A 21429-nucleotide genomic window follows, 5' to 3' on the forward strand; every position below is an offset into this window, starting at 1 on the left:
GCTCAGAAACGAATAAGTTTTGTCTCTCTTGGATTTTCTGGGCAAAGTGGAAGTTATTCAGCGGCATATTCACATAGAAATATGAAAGATTTCTGTCCCTGAACATGACAACAGCAGCAAGAACACATTATGTTAATATAGTGCCTTCAGTGAAATAAACCATGTCAGGAGGTTCCATGGAATTGTTATAGAGCAAAATTTGACACAAATTGACATAAGGCTACATAACTTAGGTGACCAAATCTTGATTGATATGATAGGTTGTAGGCAGCGACTTACAGGAGGAAGGTGAGGTGGAGAGGTATCAATGTTTTGAGAGGGTTTTCCAAATCTTAGGGTCATGGCAACTGAAGGCATGACCACCAATGTGGAGACATTCAAATTATGGATTCTTGATAGGCTGGAATTAGATAAGGGCAGATATCTGAAATGGCTGGAGATCGGAGCAGATTACAGAAATATGGATGGGTGAGGATATAGAGCAATTTAAAAAATCAAAGCTTTTAAAATGTTGATTTGCTTTGAAAAATCACATGCTCAGACAGACAGATAAGCAGATAATATCCAGTTTTATTTTCCATTAGATGTGCAAACAGAAAGTTTAAATAATCATCAATAGCATTACTTGCACATTGCGAGGAAAATTTCTTGAACACAGAACTCCATGTGCTTGGCAGGTAAAAATCCTCCTCGTCTTATTTTCACTAAGTTGTTTAATGTATTCAACCCGGGTTTCCTGTATATTCATTGTTAGCTCAGAGCTTAAGATGATTCAGATACTGCAAGCATGAGTTGGATCTGAATTTCCACCTGTATTTGACCTTCCAAAATGCGTTACCTCACATTTGTCCAGATTAAACTCCATCTGCTATTTTTCTACCCATGCCTCCAAATGATCCATATCCTGCTGTATCTTTTGACAGTCCTCCTCACTATCTGCAACTCCACCAATCTTTGTATCGTCTGCAAACTTATTAATTAGACGAGCTACGTTTTCCTCCAAATCATTTATTACTGAGATAGCTGATCTTCTTTACTGTTAGATATGTATTTTGTTGCTGAGATAGCGTTTGTTTTTGCTGAGCGATGAAGCAGAAATGTGTCATGCAGTTGGCGAATCCGATTCTCCCATTCATTCTGAGGTCAACAGCGAAAAGTTTCAAAATCTGCTTAAATTTAATCTGTGTTAATTTGTAATTTTCTGTCAGGATTTATGCTAAGCATTTTATGATCACATAGAGACTTCTGCCAGGTTCATGAATGAAAATCTCTTCATTTGAGAGGCTGGTAATTACATCAATTGCTTGTAAAATGTAACCAACTCTAAAATATATTTTGCTGTTTCAAATTGTTTTTAGCAGGTGGGTATGTAGCAGATCACTCGGGAAGTTCAATTTTCTGTGGAAACATGTATGTTGTTGCCTGGGCCTATGAAAAGGCTCTATTTTCATAGAATCCCTACAGTGTGGAAACAGGCCATTTGGCCCAACAAGTTCATGCCGACTTTCTGAAGACCATTCCACCCAGACACACCCCCTTACCCAATCCTTGCACTTCCCATGGCTAATCCACCTAGTCTGCACATCCCTGGACACTATTGCTAGTTTAGCTTGGCTAATCTACCTAATCTGCACATCGTTAGGCTGTGGGAGGAAGCCAGAGCACCTGGAGAAAACCCACGCAGGCAATGGGAGATTGTTCAAACTCTACAGTCACCCGAGGCTGGAATTGAACCTGGGCCCCCTGGCACTGTGAGGCAGCAGTGCTTAACCGCTGAGCCACCGTGCTGCTGCCTTCTTTCAATCACGCAGTTGACCCGGACATTCCTGCTGTCACCATGACATGTGTTGGAAGGGTTTGATGCTCAACCTATTTGCTATTTAATGGATGCAGCTCCCTTGACCATCACATCCTCGACTGGGTCTTGAACCCAAAGCTTCTGGCCCAGAGAGAGGGATGTTACCCGTTTCAGCACAAGACCTCCTTTTTCTTAACTCAGGATTAGGAAATCTACTTCTGTGACAGGGCAGATTTAATTGGATAAAATAAACAGTGTGACTCGTTAATTGCATAACCTGAGAGTAAGGATAAATAGGAGGGAAGGCTTCTATTCATTTGAGCACATATAAAGAGACATATATTGAAATGAGGAGGCGAGTTGAGAGAGGATGTATATACTTGTAGTGTTTGACTTTGTTAACAAATCTAGGTTGAACAAAAATGGACTTCAGATTTCCTCCTTCACCGAATACATTTAGAAATGTAACACTAATAAACGAGGTTTTGAGGAACAACTATTCTGAATAAAAGTGTCCCCATTAACAGCTTTCTTTCAGCATTCTGACGTAAATCCTTCAGTTCACCGATCAACTATGTTGATCTGTATCAGCTCATTCGACTGTAGTTTAAGATCTGTAAACATGTGCTTCATTACAAATCTTTACACTACTCAGGAATTATACCCTTGCAGGCTGAAATGCTTTTTTGTTAGCATGTTGGTCTGCACATCTTCGTCAAATCCTGTATGTACTATTCAATGCAACCGTGCACACATGAATTATCTATATCCAGTAGATATCGTGTGGTATAGTACAGGGGTATTCTGAAGTTTGGAGCACAGTTGTGACATTTTATGCTAAACTGGTCTCCTACTTACTTGCTCCCCATGAGAATTCAGGTTATTGTAGCTAGTGACACCTTAATAACATTGACAGTGACAGCTTGTATTTCTGTGGCACCTATTAAAATATGTCAAGACATTTCACAAGAGTATTATAAAACAAATTATGACACTGAGCAGCACAAGTAGACATTAACAAAAACAGAAGCTGCTGGAAAAGCTCAGCAGGTCTGGCAGCATCTGTGGAGGAGAAACAAGGTTGACCACCAATAGCTTTACCAAAGAGGTAGGTCTTAAGATGCATCCTCAAGGAGAACAGAGAGTTAGTGAGAATGAGTGAGCTTGAGAGTTTATAATCTTGGCTGCTGACAGCATATGCAGTTTTGAAAAATGTACTCATTCATGAGACATGGGCATTGCTAGCTGTCCAGAATTTATTGCACATCCCTAATTGCCCTTGTGAAGGTGGTGATGAACCATCTTGAACTGCTGATGTCTGGGCTGGTGTCTAAGTACACCCACATGCTGCTAGGGAGAAAGTTCAATGATCGTGAAGGAACAACAATAAATAACAAATTCACAAGAATTGTAGACCACCCACCCACAAGTTTGTGTTAAGCTGAGCTTTGAGGTAGCCAAGGAGGCCCCATGTAATCTAATTTGCTTACAAATGTATTCAAAGTCAGAAAAAAATGAAAACAGTGATGCAGGAAATATGTGAAAATGTCTTTTTGTTTCAATTTGTTCACACCGTACAATGGCCTGACCTTGGACAGCAAAAGGCATTGAAAACCATTGGGACTTAGCTCTGGAAAAATTCAGTCTTTTTTTTACTTTATGTGCTCTCTTCAGATGACTTAAAGTCAGATATGTTTTCCATGTTTTCACACTTCAGTGCAAAATCCTGGATCATGTCTACAGCCTTTGCGGCTATAGCTAGAGAAACAGGCATGTGAGCAGGTAGGCATTCATCAGACTCTTCAGGGTGATAGTCTTCCTACATTTCTGATGCTGCATTTTGTTAATGTTTCTGATCCATGCCTCAATGGCTTGATATTCACAATGTTACTACCGGACACATCAGATCCCAGAATGACAATTAAAACAGAATAGAAGTTTATTACACAAAAGAACAAATAAAGAAAACAAACCAAGCTACCTCAGTCTATTTGATGTTATGAACCATCTCAAGATGCGCATCAAAACAAAGCTTCATCCTATTTCCCAACACTATCGGTCGTAGACCAGGAAAAAAATATTACCCCCATCTCAACTCCGCAAGATTCGACTTAACCAACTCATTCCAAATTCTTTATTGTGGACTGTAGTGACAGGTCAATGAATCCTTTCCTAATCTGTTGACATAAACTTTTCACAGATTTGAGAGCCTAAACTTTTGCAGTTCTAATGCCCTGCAGATTTCCAATCAAATCTCCTGTTTGAAAATTTCATGAGTTGCTTATCTACCGATGTAATGTATTCCCTGAACTGCTCTGAATCCTCCTTTTAAACTGGCATATAAATGCAACACAGCTGTCTTCTGAACTGAACTAAAAATCTAGCTTTTTAGCTGAATTTATAAAGAAGACGTCTTGTGAAGTCACATGACACTGGGTTATAATCCAACAGGTTCATTTGAAATCACAAGTTTTTGGAGTGCTGCTGCTTTACCTAACAAAGGAGCAGTGCTACAAAAGCTTGTGATTTCAGATAAACATGTTGGACGATAACCTGGTGTTGGCTGACCTCTGACTTTGTCCACTCCATTCAACACCAGCAACTCCACATCGGTGATTTTTCTGAACTGAAAGCAAAGCTAATGGTCTTATATGTTTACTGTACTGCCATAAACACCATATATTAACAACTTCTCATTAACATCACGGGGGATTGCAACCACCTGCTCTCTGTCACATACTGGATTAGGTCACTGATCCAGAAGGTCTTCCTGACCTTTTTTTTAAAGAAAACCTGTCACAAAAATAACTATGCCACTATTCTGAAATCCAATCTCCCACATTTGATTTTATTTTTATTTATTTCTCTATATATAGGATATATATAACATGTATTTATATAAATATAGACACATATACATACATACGCACCTTTCATTTCATCTTTCAAACGAAGCAGCAGCTTTTTGGTGCTTTGCATGTTGGTGTCCATAGCAGAGACTGGTTTCTTTCCTTTTTCACTTTCCCCATTATGCCTTGAACATGAAAGGAAACATAGTAAAAGTCAGTGGTTTTATCTGTGTTAAAGGTGTCTCTTGATGCATAGTCTTTCAGGAAGTGGGCAAGACCATTTTGAAGCCATTGCTGTAAACCTTCTTGTGATTCTATGCTGCAGTGTAGCCGGTGCAGTTATATGACAAGCAGCCGTTGGTTCAGCTAATCTGGAATTGCCAGTCTGGACCTTTTGACTTCTCTCTGGCACTTTTCATTGGATTTCCTATTCTGCCAGCAGGAACACTTCACAACTACAACAAGAGTTTTTGGTTATCTGAATTTTACTCCACTTTGCTGGATGTGACCTGCTACAGCAACATGCAAGAAGCTCAACATTATCAAACATGGAGGATCCCAATGGATAGACATGGAGAACTCCAGATTCAAGATCCACTTCTACACAAGTGGTGTGCTGTGATGACATTGGACACTGCCTATAGCATGCATTGAAGCAAGGCATCAAATTTTTGGTCGCATCTGTCAACCCCACAATGTCCACTTGCCGTATCTTTAGCCACCACCAGTATCAGCACGTGGATTCCAGTTTGGGTTGTTCACTGCCACCAGTTCTCCTTTCTACGTGCTGTGTCTAGGCCATATTTAATTGTCAGCGGCAGCAAATAGTCCACTGATGAGTCTAAACAGAAGAGGCAGTTGCCTTGCATAATAAAGTAGGTTTGTTGCATGATAGCAATAAGTACAGTTTACATTAACTTGCTTGGTATAATTACTGAGCACTCTTGGGAACTGTATGGAACACATCTTTTTACTTCAGGCACCTGTGCAGTACTCTGTGTCTCAACGCAAAGACTGTGCACCGTCTTTGAATTGGTTGGAGCTCATTTGAGCGTCAATATTAACTCCTTGCGAACCATTTCCTTTTACAGCACCACTGTGTAAAAGACAGTTGAGACATGGGAACATCACCGTTTCTGAGTTCCCTTCCAACTCACACACTAATTTTGTTTAGGACTTTTATCACTGTTCCTTCATTGTGGCTGGATCAAATTCCTACACCTACATATCAGACAACACGGTGGATCACTTTCACCAAACTGGTGAAATGGCTCAAGAATGTCCCAAGAATGAATAAAAGGCTACACTTTGGGGGCACAAGGCATTAACCTAATTGAACAATACTGACAATGACTTTTTTCACCCCTGTATGTACCATGGGATCTGTTAAATGAATTTTCCTCACGTTGTCAAGAACAAAAGGATTTATGTTTGCAGGCCACACGTTAGTTGCTAGAGGGAGCTGTAATGTGGATACTTTGATGTTATTTGTAGCTTGCAACAATACCGAAGAAAAATCCCCTAGAAATGGTGAACCTAGTAATGTCATTTAGATTTCACTTTGTAACAAGGTGATTTTTAATCCCCCTCCCATACAATTTTCAGATGTTGACCTGGAGCTGTCAGGTGAGATGTCTGCAAAGTGTCTGTTTTGGTACAAAGGGCTTTGTTTCAAATGTTGAAAATCCAATTATAAGATTAAAAGGAATTTGTTCTTTCAGCCTGGTTACCCCACAGGATTCTGGTGGGCCACTGTGCTAAAGTCACCTGTCTCCTCCACCCATTCAATAATTCTGCAACCTTTGACACAAGCTGGTTGGTCTCTGGAGATGAAGATTCGAATGTGATTTGGTGGGATATGTTCAAAGGAGAGGTTCTGCACAAATTTGTGTTGCACGCAGGCCCAGTTCTGAATCTGTCAGTGTGCCCAGAAGACTGCGGTGTAAGTAATGATAAAAACAAAAGTAAATAAATGTTCCCACACAGTGGACGTAGCTGAACTATGACATATTGAGACAATAATAAACCATTGATTTACTGATGATAAAATCATGATATTGATGTTGATATAAAAATGTTGTGTATTAAACAGTTTTATTACTGTATTTAACATTTTAATAGGTTTTAAATGGATGTAATGTGCATTGTAATGGTGTGTACACAATCGTTGCTTTACTAGATGTACTCAATGGAAAGAACATCAATATATTTGCTGGCACAGTGCCTAAAATAACTAAGGCTTTGTGTCCCAGAGTTGAATTCTGCATAGGGCTCGCATTTGTGGCTATGATAACCATAACCATTTCCCTACCTTCCTCTTGTCTACAGCACGAAGCTGTGTCAATTACAAATACATTTTATAATGGTATAAGGAAGCAGCTATTTCATTTTCTGTGCAAGATTTCAGTCACGGCACAGTAGGGGAGTTATAATTGGCAGCAGCACATCTGGGTCGAAGGAGCAAAAGCAGCAGGATCCTGGATTCTAATTGTTATCCAGCTGCCATTGCTGGACGTGTCTCTCATTGGGTGAATGCAGGAGTGGAGTCCATTGTGACAACAAAAAACTGACAGTATGCATGGTCAGGACTCGCATGAAGATTCAGTCGTTTGGGAGCGAGGGATTTGAAGATGACTGCTGGTTTGGAAACATGCCTAACTCAGGCGATGATAGTTTGGGAAAGGGAGGGAGGGAGGGGATGATTATTAAGGTTTCTGTGAATTTTTATTGTTGACGAAAATACTACTGGAACTGAATCAGGATTTTTGCTCTTTGCCGCTGCTTGTTTAGTTTTGCATTTGTCAGAAGGCAATAACTCTAACATAAAACAAAGTGCTGAAGATCTGAAACAATATCAGAAATTGCTGGAGAAAATCAGCAGGTCTGGCAGCATCAGTGCAGAGAAAGTAATGTTTTGAGTCCAGTGATCCTCCTTCAGATCTTCTGCTTTGTCCACGTCTGAAGAAGGATCACCTGGACTCGAAATGTTACCTCTGTTTCTCTCTTCACAAATGCTGGTAGACCTGTTGAGTTTCTTCAGCAATTTCTGTTTTTTTAAATTCATTCATGGAATAAAGGTGTCGCTGGTTAGGCCAGCATTTATTGTCCATCCCTAACTGCCCTCTGGGCAATTAAGAGTTGACCAAATTGCTGTGGGCCTGGAGTCACATATAGACCAGACTGGGTAGGATGGCACATTCTTTTCCTGAAAAGACCAGTTGGGTTTTTCTGACAATTGACAATGGATTCATGGTCATCATTGGACTCTTAGTTCCAGACTTTATTTTATTGAATTCACATTCCATCATCTGCCATGACAGGATGTGAACCTAGGTCCCCAGAATCTTAGATAACAAAGTGTGAAGCTGTATGAACACAACAGGCCAAGCAGCATCTCAGGAGCACAAAAGCTGACGTTTCGGGCCTAGACCCTTCATCAGAGAGGGGGATGGGGAGAGGGTTCTGGAATAAATAGGGAGAGAGGGGTAGGAGGACCGAAGATGGAGAGAAAAGAAGATAGGTGGAGGGGAGAGTATAGGTGGGGAGGTAGGGACGGGATAGGTCAGTCCAGGGAAGACGGACAGGTGAAGGAGGTGGGATGAGGTAGTAGGTAGGAAATGGAGGTGCGGCTTGAGGTGGGAGGAAGGGATGGGTGAGAGGAAGAACAGGTTAGGGAAGTGGAGACAGGCTGGGCTGGTTTTGGGATGCAGTGGGGGAAGGGGAGATTTTGAAGCTTGTGAAGTCCACCTATCTTCTTTTCTCTCCATCTTTGGTCCGCCTCTCTCCCTATTTATTCCAGAGCCCTCTCCCCACCCCCCTCTCTGATGAAGGGTCTGGGCCCGAAATGTCAGCTTTTGTGCTCCTGAGATGCTGCATGGCCTGCTGTGTTCATCCAGCTTCACGCTTTGTTATCTTGGATTCTCCAGCATCTGCAGTTCCCATTATCACTCCCCAGAACCTCACTTGGATTTCTGGATTAACAGTCAAGTGATAATACCACGAAGTCATTGCCTCCCCACACAATACTAATGTTCTGTTTTAAAGTGATATGCAATTCATTGTTGCATTTTCCAGAATTAAGATAGGAATGTTTGATTCTTTCTGACTTTTACTTTGTAAAGACTAAACATGTCACTTATTTTTATTCCATTAGCCAGAGATCCACCAATGTATTTGCTGTTTAGCAAATGACAATTCTGTAGCATTGTTGAGTCTTCAATACCGAACATGCTTGATGCATGCAAGAAAACATCTTTCACCTGTAAAGATAATAAAATGGCGTCCAGCAGAAGACCTCCTTATAGTTGGATGTGATGATGGTGCAGCTTACATCTGGGATGTTGAGACTGGTATGCAAAAATCTCCCAAATCTTACTGAGGCTTTCTGCAAACTCTCCTATTCTGTGTTGATTATCACAGATTATCAAATTCTTATACATTCTACAGATCACAGGATGCATCAGGATGTTTGAAATTTAGTCTTTCCTGCTGACAATGCTAATGATTCTATTACAAAAAGTGTGCATTATAAAAATAGGTAACTTTAAGCATGTTAATGTTCTAATCCTGAGACATAGATTTCTGGCCTATATTCAACAATATCAATTTGAATTTATATAACACTGCGAACATAATGAAATTCTCCAAAGTGCTTTGCAGGAACAATTTTTCACCAAAACTGGGCACCAAGCCATATAAGGAGATATAAGTAGTAATAACCAAAGGTTTGGCTATGGTTTTTAGAAACATTTCAATAGCAGAGGCAGAGGTGTATAGAACATAGAACATAGAAAAAATACAGCACAGTCCAGGCCCTTTAGCCCACGATGTTGTGCCGTGGAATAATAAAATAAAATAACTTAACCTACATTCCCCTCAATTCACTGCTGTCCATGTGCATGACCAACAGTTGCTTAAATGTCACTAATGACTCCGCTTCCACGACTACCACTGGTAAACTATTCCATGCTCTCACAACTCTCTGGGTGTTTACAGGAAGAGTTCCAGAATATAGGTGGCTGCCAACGGCATGGCACTGTAAATCAGATGTATAAGGGACCACAGGTGTAAAGTTCTCCAAAATTTGTCGGAAGTTTCGGAGATGCGAAGTTTAAAGGTTTCATCCCAATTATTTTAGTTTTACAATTAAGGTGCTATTTGTGATCTTCAGACACTCACTTTCATAACCATTGTTACACATGATACAGATGCAAGAATATACCGGCAAGCATGTAAGTTGACTTGGAACTGCCCCATCTGTCTGAAGGCTAAAGTAAGAGTTGAGATTCTGTACTCCCTAATATTCACGGAAACCGGGCAAATCAGTCCACAAACATTTAATTTTCAGGGATGTACAATTCATCCTGTATCATGAGTCGCAATCTGATTCATTTACACATGCTAGAAGCTATATATATTCAAAACACATAGTAGGCATTTGTTAAACATGACACCTTTTTCATTAAGGTAAAGGTTATAGAGCAGTGGGAATGGTGTACACTAAATCCACATACCCCGAACTGAAATGTCAAACTTTCCTGCTCCTCTGATGCTGCTTGGCCTGCTGTGTTCATCCAGCTTCACACCATGTTATCTCGGCCTCTTTGTGATTTTGTTTATATTAAACCTATCTATAAAACTTTATTTTGCACCTTTGAACAGCTTCATTCAGCTCGCAGACTTTCTCATGAGCTGGAACTTGAACTTTATATTGTTCCACAGTTGTTACTCTGTTACCCGTAGGGATTAATCTGCAATTATACCTGTGTCTGCAGTTGCCAAAATGCAATTTCTGTGGGTGTAAAGTACTAACAATATTCCAGATAGAGTGCTGGGATTCTTTTAGTCTATTAAAAATGTGTCTACGAGAGTGGGTCAGAGTATGGGAAATCTGTTGCAGCTCACTCACCTCCTAAGTCTGCATCCCTCTCCCTTGATTAACAGGCCAATATCCATGTCCCAAATTAGACAGCAAAAGACCTTCAGAGATTACACGGATTTTTATTGTAAATCTATAGTTTAGCACAAACACCAATTTCCCTGTCCAAATTAAACTCCCCAATGAGGAAGAACCCAGCTCTTATTTGCTAAACCAACCTGATTGGATATATTATTGCACACTCTGCCAAGTGGGACTTGAACCCAAAGAAGCCAGCTTTTAAAACTTTTTTTTACACCCCACCACTAATTAAATGATACACGTAAATAACACGTTACCAACACTGCCCACCACAGGAGCAGTGTAACAATAACAAAAATCAAAGAAAGGAGGGTTAAAATCAGGAAGTAAATCAATATGGAATTGTTTTAGGAGACAACACACTCTAGCTGCCCAAGACCCCAGCTCTCATTATACAGTACACTTATTGACCAATACCTATAGGACTAGGAGTGTGCCAGTTGATCAAATATGCTGGATGATCAAGTGTTCTACATAATCAATGTAAAAACATGCAGTTAGTATTAGAAATTTAATGCAGGGGATGTTCACATTACTGTTCTTTATTTACAGTATAAATCACATTGCCTTAAATAAAACTTATTGGCAGAGAGCCTTCTCACTTGTACCCACAGCAGACTACTCAGATAAAACGGAGATTGCGATAGTACAGAAAACTTCCAGTATTTGAAGTTATTGGTCAAAGAATCATAAAGCAGAGGGCACAGTTTTAAGATAATTGGAAGAAGAAGCAACGATGACAGGAGTAAAATCCCTGTCACACAGTGAATAGTTGGGATGCACCACCCAAGAGGCATTCAAAAGAGAATAGGGTTATTACCTGAAAAGAAGGGGTATGCAGGGGATCAGGGAGAAAGTGCAGAGTGGCATGAGGTAAGTTGCTCCTTCAGAGAGTCAGCAAAGGCATGATGGGCAAAATGAGCTCGTTCTGTGCTGTAACCCGTCTGTGAATCTGTGACTTAAAGATAGAATGCTTTTTAAATATCAAAACCAAAAGAACAGCTGAAGCTTGAATTTCATTATTCTTGACAAAAAATTATTTCACAAAAATGTCAATGTACATGTGAAAGCCTGTTTTAAATATACAATTCATGTTTGTTAAAGTAGCCATGTTCATTTTTATTGTTTTGGTGAGAATAGGTTGTGAGGTACATGTATCTGTGTGAGAGAGATTGCACTCATTATGTTTGTGAGTATTCATGTGTGGGAGAGAAAGGGAAGATGCACTCGTGTTTTCCCTGTGGAAGAATCTAGGACCAGAGTGCATAATCTCAGAATAAGAGAAATGAGAGTGCAGAGGGTAGTGAATCTGTGGCATTCTTTACCACACGGGGCTGTAGAGGCTGGGTGGTTATGTGTTTTCATGGCTGAGATAGACAGGTTTTTAATCAGCCAGGGAGAATCAAAGAGCAGGAAAGTGGAGTTGAAGATGTTCAGATCAGCCATGATCCCATTGAATGGCACAGCAGACTCAGCAGGGAGAATGGCCTCCTTCTGTTCCACATTTAAGGTCTAATGGTGATGTTGGTGTGCATGCAAGTGTGGCTAGTGCAGGTCTGTGGGAGTGTGTGGTGGAGATTTTGTACATAGTTGAGGGAAAGACAGAGAGTGCATGCATGAGGGAGAGTGGATGTGTATGAGCATGACGATTAAACCAAAAAGTAGCTACATGGAAAAGACCTAGAAAGAGAAAGGCTGAAGATGTGCCTGAAAGGAATACAATTACCATAATGTAAGAAAGGATAAACAAGGAAAGAGGTACAAAATGAGGAAGAGCAGGGTGGAGACTTCTTTAAAAAAATTGAATTTTATGTTTTAAATTCCTCGGTTCTATCTCCTTTGGCCTGAATAATATTGAAGTAGTTTTCTGCCTGGTTTCTATGGCAACTTGTCATGTAGTCACCAGCTACATAACTAACTGTATGGATTTGTTGATAGGGGTGGCAATGCTAAAATTATGATGGTTGTGAATGTAATCACCTGGTAGATTCCTTTAGTCTCGAAGTTGAAAGAGGAAAATTTATGGTTCATTTTATTTTTTAAAAATCCCCTTTAAATTTAAGCCAAGTTATCAGACTCTTCGTATTATACTATCTACATACTTCTGTTTATAACGTAAACTAGTTCAGCTAAATTATTTGTTTTCCTGCCTTCATAATTTTGTGTAAACTGCAGCTGTCATTATAAAGAAAGAAAGGACTACATTTGCATAGCATGTTTCATGATCAAGGGGTGTTTTAAACAATGAAGTATTTCTAAAGTGTAGACACTGTGGTACCGTAGCAATTTGTGAACAGCACAATTCCCAACAAACTGCAATATGCCAATGGCCTGGCAATTGTATTTAAGCGTTTTGATTTTAGGATAAATATTGGTCAGAAAAGCAGGACTAAATCCCCTGCCACCTTCAAAATAGGGTCTTTTACATCTGCTGAGAGGGCAGACAGAAGATTTAGTTTAATGTCTCATCTGAAGACATGATTCTCAAGAAGCACAGTGAGACGTCCGCTGGTTTAAAAATATATATCCCATTTGTATGAAATTAGTTTTCCTATTAAGGAACTATTTTAAACAAGTGAGTCAAATATTGGTCTGGAAATTTTTCTGCCAGCGATCACTAAATGAGTTTCCATTTTTATCTGTAAAATAAATTGTTCTGTTTCTCATTCCTCCCAAGGATTTTTCTATTTCTTCAAAAATCAATCTTATTTTACTTTGAAAGCATGCTGCAGTCTGAATGTGGCCTGTTCCTGCAGGTCTCTGACAGTTTTAAACCCAGGGTTATAAAATTGCTTTGCTCTTTGACACAAAATGTCATAGAAACTGACTCAGACTGCAGGTCATTGGAAGTGTGCAGCTGCCACACTCCCTTGTGCTGGTGCAAGACCAGGATATGTCATGCCTAATGCTTCACTTTTGTTTAGGCTTCCAAAAATGTTTCTGTGTGGATTAAATATGAAAGGCTGACTTTTTCTTTGTAAAGACCAGCAGACCCTAATCTGACATCGCACCCTACTCCTTTTCTCCTATATTCTCTCCGCCCCCTCACATTTCCTGAATGCTATCTCTCATCTTGCCCCTTTGCATCTAGTTGATCCATCTTGTCATCTGGTTCAGAAATATTAACACTCTGTCTCCCTCCCTTCCTCTCTGTGTGGTTTACACGGTCAGCTTTTAGCTCACAGACAGAAAGCAACTGAGAACACTATCACAAAATTCCCAATGTGGCAGGATATATTTCTCTAAGTGTTAGGATGTGAACAGACTGAGATTGCCACCTCACAAACTACGAAATCAGTGTTCACATTTGTCCCTTCTCTTGACATTGCTTCTGTTAATAGTTGTCCATGCACAGGCAAGTTTAAGACTGTTAAATCCTTATTAACGAACATTTAATGGAAATAGTACTTTGTTCATTAGGAGTAACTCAACTCACAGTATATTAACTTCCCTGAAGCGCAGGCAGCTGTTGCTTCATAATTCATGGTTAAAATTTGCAACTGCACTTAAATCAGCTTGTGTCGTAGCCCGGAAGGAGAGTAGTGACTGTACAGAGAGTAGTCGGTGGCATGGTGGCTCAGTGGTTATCACTGTTGCCTTACAGTGCCAGGGGCCTGGGTTTGATTCCACCCTCTACCTGTCTGCCCGGAGTTTGCATGTTCTCTCCGTATCTGCGTGGGTTTCCTCCGGGTGCTCCGGTTTCCTCCCACAATCCAAAGATGTGCAAGTTAAGTGTATTGGCCTTGGGAAATGCAGAAGTTACTCGGATGGTGGGGGAGAGAAATGGGGCTGAATCTGGGTGGGCTGCTGTTGGGAAGTCAGTATGGATTCAACGGGCTGAATGGTCTGCTTCCACACTGTATGACCACTTCGTTGGTTCATTTAAGACATCGAATGTAACATTCTCTGCTTCAGACAAACAGGTGCAACTATTTGGGAGACTATGTCACTGACGGTGGATGGACTTTTCTCATTTACACTTAAAACATGATGGTAAAAGAGCTCATTGGCATCCAGTCCACAGTGGCCTGGAATGCATTATTGTGCACAGTCTTCCTATCAGCACCTCATTAGTCATGTAGCTGGTCGTGCATCTTGGGGAATTATAGTGTGGGTGAGGCAGACGGATGCCTATTGGTGACACTGGCTGTCTGGGCCTCTGCCATGTCAGATGGTGCAAGCTGGGGACTACTGCTGAAATGGTGGCACTCGACTGTGAAAAATGTCTGGGAGGAAAAGCAAGATACCAACGCTTCCTGCTGTCTCTGCTACTTCCTACTCACTCACTTACTGCCTCACCAACATCCACTTCCAACATCCTCATTTCCTCCTTTTGTCTCATTACAGGATGAAAGAACCATTCCCCTCCATGGGTGTTTCGACAGCATCCTGACTGACGTATCTGTCATCCCTGATGTGTAGCCCATGTACTCTGGGCTGATTGGTCTGCTCCTCAGGCTGTAAGGACACAGATGTCCGGACTCTGCTCAGACCAAGCCCTCAGCTGACCATGGGCACCCCTTCTGCGATGTAACCCTATTGCTTGACTGGTAGTGGCATTACCCAGTGACAGGTTGTAGCCCACCACCCCCCCCCCCCCCCCTCCAGCCCACTAAAGGAGTGCTTGCTTTTGGCTTTCCAACATAGCCATTTGTTTGAAGCATGTGCAGTGTGTTTGCCACGTAAGCCGCTGGCACATCTGGCTTCTCTGATGTTAATGCAGTACGATGCTGCACAGCGACATCTCCATCTCCGATCTGACCGATTAGATTGACTGCACAGGGCTCCCCGCTGCCTCCCTCTGCTGTAAGGACCAGCGCACCCCGCAGGGACTGGCAGGCCCCTGTAACTGTGAATGAAAGACCCAGACAAAGTGACCCACACAGACCTGACCAGCTGCAAGTCAGTGCTGAAGTCAACATGTGCTGACAGCACGATGTGACCCAGAGACTGGCAGTCTCTCAGTAAACACAAAAGCAAAAGCTGTCCAAGAAAGCAAGCTAAGAGCCAGAAGGTGCATTTGTCCCTGACACCACAGAAGTGTCCTGTGGCAGTATACAAGAGGCCTGTCTATCCCTCTGCACCAAGCATCCTGGCAGAAACACACAAGTCGTGCAAGTCTTTAGAGTTTCACAGAAAGAGCTGAAGGCTTGAAGCGGTGTCCGAGTTAGCTCGAGCAGCAGTGTTTAAGACTGCTGCTGCCCTCAGTTGGAGAGTTGAGAAGGTGATGACTGTGGAGCATGCGAGGAAAAGTTCTGTGATCAGCAGGATTGGAATCTGGTGAATCGCAGCCTCCATGTGCCCCCTCTTATTGACATGTCGGCAATTTGTGCTGTCCAGTTTCTTAGTGAAGGGGAGGACAGTTGGAAGTGACATAGGAATGAGGCAAGTAATTGCATGGAAATAAGATAGTCACCATTCAATGGTGAGATGCTCAAATTGTCACTTAAGGCATGAGGGGAACATCGGGAAAATTTTCTCAATGTTCTCAATCTGGTTTCTTTCATTCTTACTGTAGCATTGCACCTTTCTTGCCATCACCCACCTGGGAGGGAGAAATAGTGCTGTATGCTTTTGACTGCTTCCTTTAACTGCTTGTACCTGTTGGAAGTTGATAAACAGCCATTTTTGTTGCCTAACTCTGCATATTTCAAGTCAACCTCCTTGTATGTATATTCCTGGTTTAGCAAGTGGACAAGCACACCTAGCTCCCTGCCTGACAATGTATTTCCCTCTCTCTTTATCAGTGATACTGTTGAGTCTTGACTTACCCTTCTGCCTGAAGAGAAATATCCAAATCCTGCAAAACATACAGGGCCGCATCACTGGAGCTCCTTTTCCTCGCAACCTTTGCTTCCTAAGTGCTTACCTTTATACAGCCTTTGTCTCATTTCTGCCCATTGTGTATCCTTCTGATGGTTACATTTTCCAAATTATTAGATATTATAGCATGACTTTTAAAGGAGCAATTGTGTCTCCAGTGTCCAAGCCAGAATCTCCAAATTAACGGGCCATTGGATCTTGCTGATGGAGGGTGGCCGTTGTAGCTGTCGACATAACAAAGGCCGCTGCTCTTCAAAGGCTGTTCACCTTCTGTAGAATGGAGCGAAGAAAAATGAATGTCATTGTCACCTTTATTGGCATCAGCAATCATTGTGGAAGGTTGTCTTCTGCTTCAGATCTTGTCAGAGCAGATAACGTCGGTCATTGCCTCCTAAGGCTTTGTGCCTTATTGTGATCATCATCAGTAATAAACATCATGGCTTTGGTCATAACGGATTATGGTATGATCCTCCTATAATTTCATATGTCTCTGATGCTTCCCCACTAGTGTTTTTCTTCATTGTCCAATATTTTCAACACAGTTAATTGTTTGTCTTTCTGACCTATTTGTACTGATCTGGATCGGAAAGATTTGGTGCTTCTTGCATACTTGGTCTGTTTTCTTTGTCTGCCATAACCTATTGAAAAGATGAGCTTCTTCAGCATATTCAGTTCTGAGTAACATCGAGTTTTGATCTGATTTTATTGTATTCTAAATGCTGCTTCCTCCCTTCAAGAGATGGTGAAATTAACTCTCACTGCTCCTTTCTTGCTGACTCTTTCTCAGATATTTTCTCTCTCAATTTTTTTCCTTCCTCTCTCTCCCTCTGTCTCTGAATCTTTCTCTGTCTCTCTCTGAAACTTTTTCTGCCTCTCTCTGAATCTTTCTCTTGGAGTCACGGCAGCATTTGACCAAATGTAGCATTGACTCCAGCTTTGCTGGGGTTCCCCAATGTGAATCAGAAGGAAATGTCTCTGCTCACTGTAGTCATACCTGGCACCTTGTTGGACATCAATCATCTCAATCAAAGAACATTTCTGAACAAGCTACTTAGGGGTGTCCTCTGTCCAAACATCTTCAGCTGCTTCATCAATGAGCTTTCCTCTGTCATAAGGTCAGAAGTAGGGATGCTCGCTGATGATTGCACAATGTTCAACACCATTCGTGACTCCTCAGATTCTGAAGTAGTCCATGTCCATTTGGAACAAGACCTGGAGAACTTTTAGGCTTCGGCTAAAAGTGACGAGTAACAGTCATCTCACACAAGTTCCAGGCAATGACCATCCCCAACAAGAGAGAATCTCACCATTGCTCCTTGATGTTCAATCCTAGTACATTCACTGGACACCCTACTGTCAACATTGTTGGTAGAATAGTTGACTAGAAACTGAACAACATACAAATACTGTGTCTACAGGACCAGTTCAGAAGTTAGGAATTCTGCAGTAAGTAAATAATTCCATTCTGCTCAATACCTGTCCACCATCCGTAAGGCTCAAGTGAGGAGAGTGGTGGTATGAATGCAGCGCCAATAATACTCAAGACATTCAACAACATCCAGGACAAAACTGCCTGATGGATTGAAATTCTATCCTTCACCTTCACTCCCTTTACCAGAGACACTCAGCGGCAACATCGTGTGCACTGCAGTAAACTCACCCAGTTGACTGCACCTTCCAAACCTACAGCCTCTACCACCTGGAAAAGGAAGAAAAGTCGGTGCTTGTGAATGCCATTATCTGTAAGTTTCCCTCCAACCCCGCGCCGTCCTGACTTGGAGCAATATTGGCATTCCTTCACTGTTGCTGGATCAAAATCCTGAAACTCCCTTCCTGACAGCACTGAGTGTGTTCTTACACCCAGTCAAAGATGACAACTTACCATCACCTTTTCCAGGGTAATTAAAGATGGGCAGTGAATGTTGGCCTAGCCAGTAATGCCCACATCCCCACAAGCAATTTTTAAAAAAAAAACCAAGGAAGGAGGAAAAAGTGGGAATTGCAGTTCATTTCAGTTTTGTTGGACTAGGAATGAGAAACAGCAGCTATGAATTCCACTGGTGAATACTCGAGATTGCAAGTATTTCTGAGGGTTATGTTTCAGTTTATGACATATTCTTTTCTCTAACAGTCCATATGGACTTAAATACAAACTTCACTCAGAATATGTCCCAAATAGTTTTAATACTGTAAGTGCTGACTTTAAGGTATCCCTTTTGCATCAGTTATTATAACTTATTCAATTCAAATATGAGGATTTGTAGATTACATCTTTGATAGCTCTTTTTAAGTTTGGAACACACTTGCTCTGGGTCAAATTTTAAAAAGTATTTCTCTTGTTGCCTCCAGATTGAATCATAACTTTGGCAACATTTGAGAAAAATTGAAAAGCTAAAGGTTCTCTGTGGACAGTTAGATAAAGTCAGTCACATAAAAATATTAATATATAGGGGCCCTGTGCTAGTCAAGTTCCATCATATTTTATTACAGCAGATTGACTGCTATCCATTATTCTTCTAGGGGAAATAGTTGTGTTTAAATACTGAGATATCCACTTGTCAGTTTACAGCCAGAGCTGTAGCTAGGGATAATATTTAATTCCCTGCTTTCAGAAGTGAAAACAGATATTGGTACCTAGAGAGTGAGAGCTGGTCTGTAGCAATCTTCTAAAACACAAAGTTTTAAGGGAAAGCACCTGAATAAAGCCCAAAAACTGTATCAGTGGGTTTGTAGAAGAAGCAAATCTACATTACCTTTTATATGCACACGATCGAATAGCTGCCTCAACACCTTTGACTTTTATCCTGCGTTTTCACAAGTTATGATTTTTGAAACTTACAGGCTGAAACTAGGAGGTTGAGTAATGCCTATCTATTATTGTAAATAGTGAATGGGTCTGGAATTTCACACTGACTAACCCATGGCTGAGATACTGTCACTATATTGTTATGTACCTAATTGGAGTCAATGGGGTACAGCCTACCACTATCTGACAGCTAAGAAGTACCCAAAATGCATCCTTAAACTAAGCAGAGAAGTTAACTGCACATAACATTGTCGGGACCCTCTTTATGTAAAAAGTTCCCGATGACCACGTTGTTGGCCTTCATATAACATGCTCATGACCCTCTCCACCATCTGCTTGAGCCAGTTTTTGGGCAGCATTTGCTGGCAAGGAACAGGAAAAATACCCCATACTGCTCAACTGGATAGTCAGGCAAAAAGGTGCTTCACACTGGACCTGAATCTTGCTGAAAAGAGAAACATTGAGTCATACAGCACAGAAACAGACCCTTCGATCCAACCAGTCCATGTCAAACATAATCTCAAACTATATCTTTTTCCATAACCATTTTGAATCAAACGGAATCATGATCATTAGATCCAAAGTGCTCTCCCACTTTAACTTCAGTACTTGCCCTGCCTTATTATCCAAATGAATGCCTAGCTTTGCTCCTTTTCTCATAGGAGCATCCACATATTAATAAAGAAAATTTTCTGGAGCACGTTTGACAAATTCTTCATCATCCAAACCTTTAACACTATAGTAGCCCTAGTCAATGTTTGGAAAATGAAAATCCCCCATTATTACAACTGCATTATGCTTACGTAGTCTGAGATCTCCCAACATGTTTGTTTCTCAATTTCTGTCTTACTATTGGGCGGGGCTATAGTACAATCCCATCAAGCGATCTTTTCTATTTGTAATTTCAGTCCACATATTTTCACTGGACGATTTTTCGGAAGAATCTTCCCTAGAAACAACAGTAATTTATTCCTTAATCAAAAACATCACTGCACCCCTGCCTCCTTTTCTATCCTTTCAATGGCATTTAAAACCAGGAACATTGAGCTGCCATCTCTCAGCCAAATTTCTGGAACAGCTATGGTGTCCCAATTCCATGTTCCGAAACACGCCCATGAGTTCATCAGCCTTATCTGTAAGGCCCATTGCATTGAAATAAATGTAATTTAGTTCTTCAGAATTATTACCTACTCTGACTCTCTCGTTTCTAATTGACGTGCTCTCCTCACATTAGAACCTACCCCCTCAATCTTTCCATTTACACTGCTACTTAGAATTCCTTTAATCACCTTCTCCATCAGCATAAAGCCTTCCTTGATAGAATGAGCAAAGCTCCCTGCTAAGATATTGGTACCTTTCCAGTTTACGTTTGACCCATCCTTTTAGAAAGGGTTCCTTTCTATCCCAAAAGACATTCCACATGTCCAAAAACCCGCACAACATACCAGCTCTTCGGCCATTGATTTATCTCCTTTAACCTTTTGTTCCTTCACTCTTTTGAGGTTACTATTGGGAGTACATCAAAATTTGCTACTTTTTAAAAATCTTGTACCTAACCTCTTAAATTCACTCTCTACTGCTTTAATCTTTTCTGTAAAATTGCCCTTCCTACCAGTGTGTACAATAATTTCTGGCTTCTCAATCTCACCTTTAACAAGATGCTTGAAACGTTTAGAAATGCCCTTAATCCTAATAACCAGGAAAGTAACAAACCATCCTAAATTTACACTCAAAAACTGCCACAGAATCCCCTATTTATGCCTCTGACAGGAAGAGCTCCCTACAACAATAATTCTGTTAAATCTTCTCAAACATTGCCTGACACAAGAATCATTCCAAGCGTCCAATAACTGCCTAGTCTTTCCATTTTCCTCGGAGAGACTATCCTCTTCAACTGTTCCAAAAACTGAATGTCTATTTGATAGAGAAATAGCCACAGGAGGCTTTTGAACCACCTTCTTACTTTCCCTGACAGTCATCCCTCTATCTGACTGATCCTGCTGGGTAATAGCCTTTCTAAATCTACTAACCATCTCATTCCGTACCTTATATGTGGTCTTAATGGCATTAAGCTAAAAAAAAGGATGTTTCAATGACACCTGATATATAAAATAAACTACCTTTCATTACCTACAAAGAAAAATGAAAAAAAAGTATATCAAGCATATAAAAATTAAATAAAATTAACCACTTA

General features: G+C 40.9%; 1 protein-coding gene across 2 annotated transcripts in view; it reads left to right on the forward strand.

The window, feature by feature from the left end:
- LOC125467095 (WD repeat-containing protein 72-like) overlaps positions 1-21429 on the forward strand; it is a 291105-nt gene that overhangs the window by 65932 nt on the left and 203744 nt on the right. For both annotated transcript variants that reach the window (XM_048562515.1, XM_048562516.1), the window contains exons 12-13: positions 6369-6589; positions 8801-8996. In XM_048562515.1, coding sequence (XP_048418472.1) covers positions 6369-6589; positions 8801-8996 — 417 coding nt within the window. The remainder of the gene's footprint in view (positions 1-6368; positions 6590-8800; positions 8997-21429) is intronic.

Source organism: Stegostoma tigrinum, chromosome 33, assembly GCF_030684315.1.
Source record: "Stegostoma tigrinum isolate sSteTig4 chromosome 33, sSteTig4.hap1, whole genome shotgun sequence".
NCBI classification, from domain to species: domain Eukaryota; kingdom Metazoa; phylum Chordata; class Chondrichthyes; order Orectolobiformes; family Stegostomatidae; genus Stegostoma; species Stegostoma tigrinum.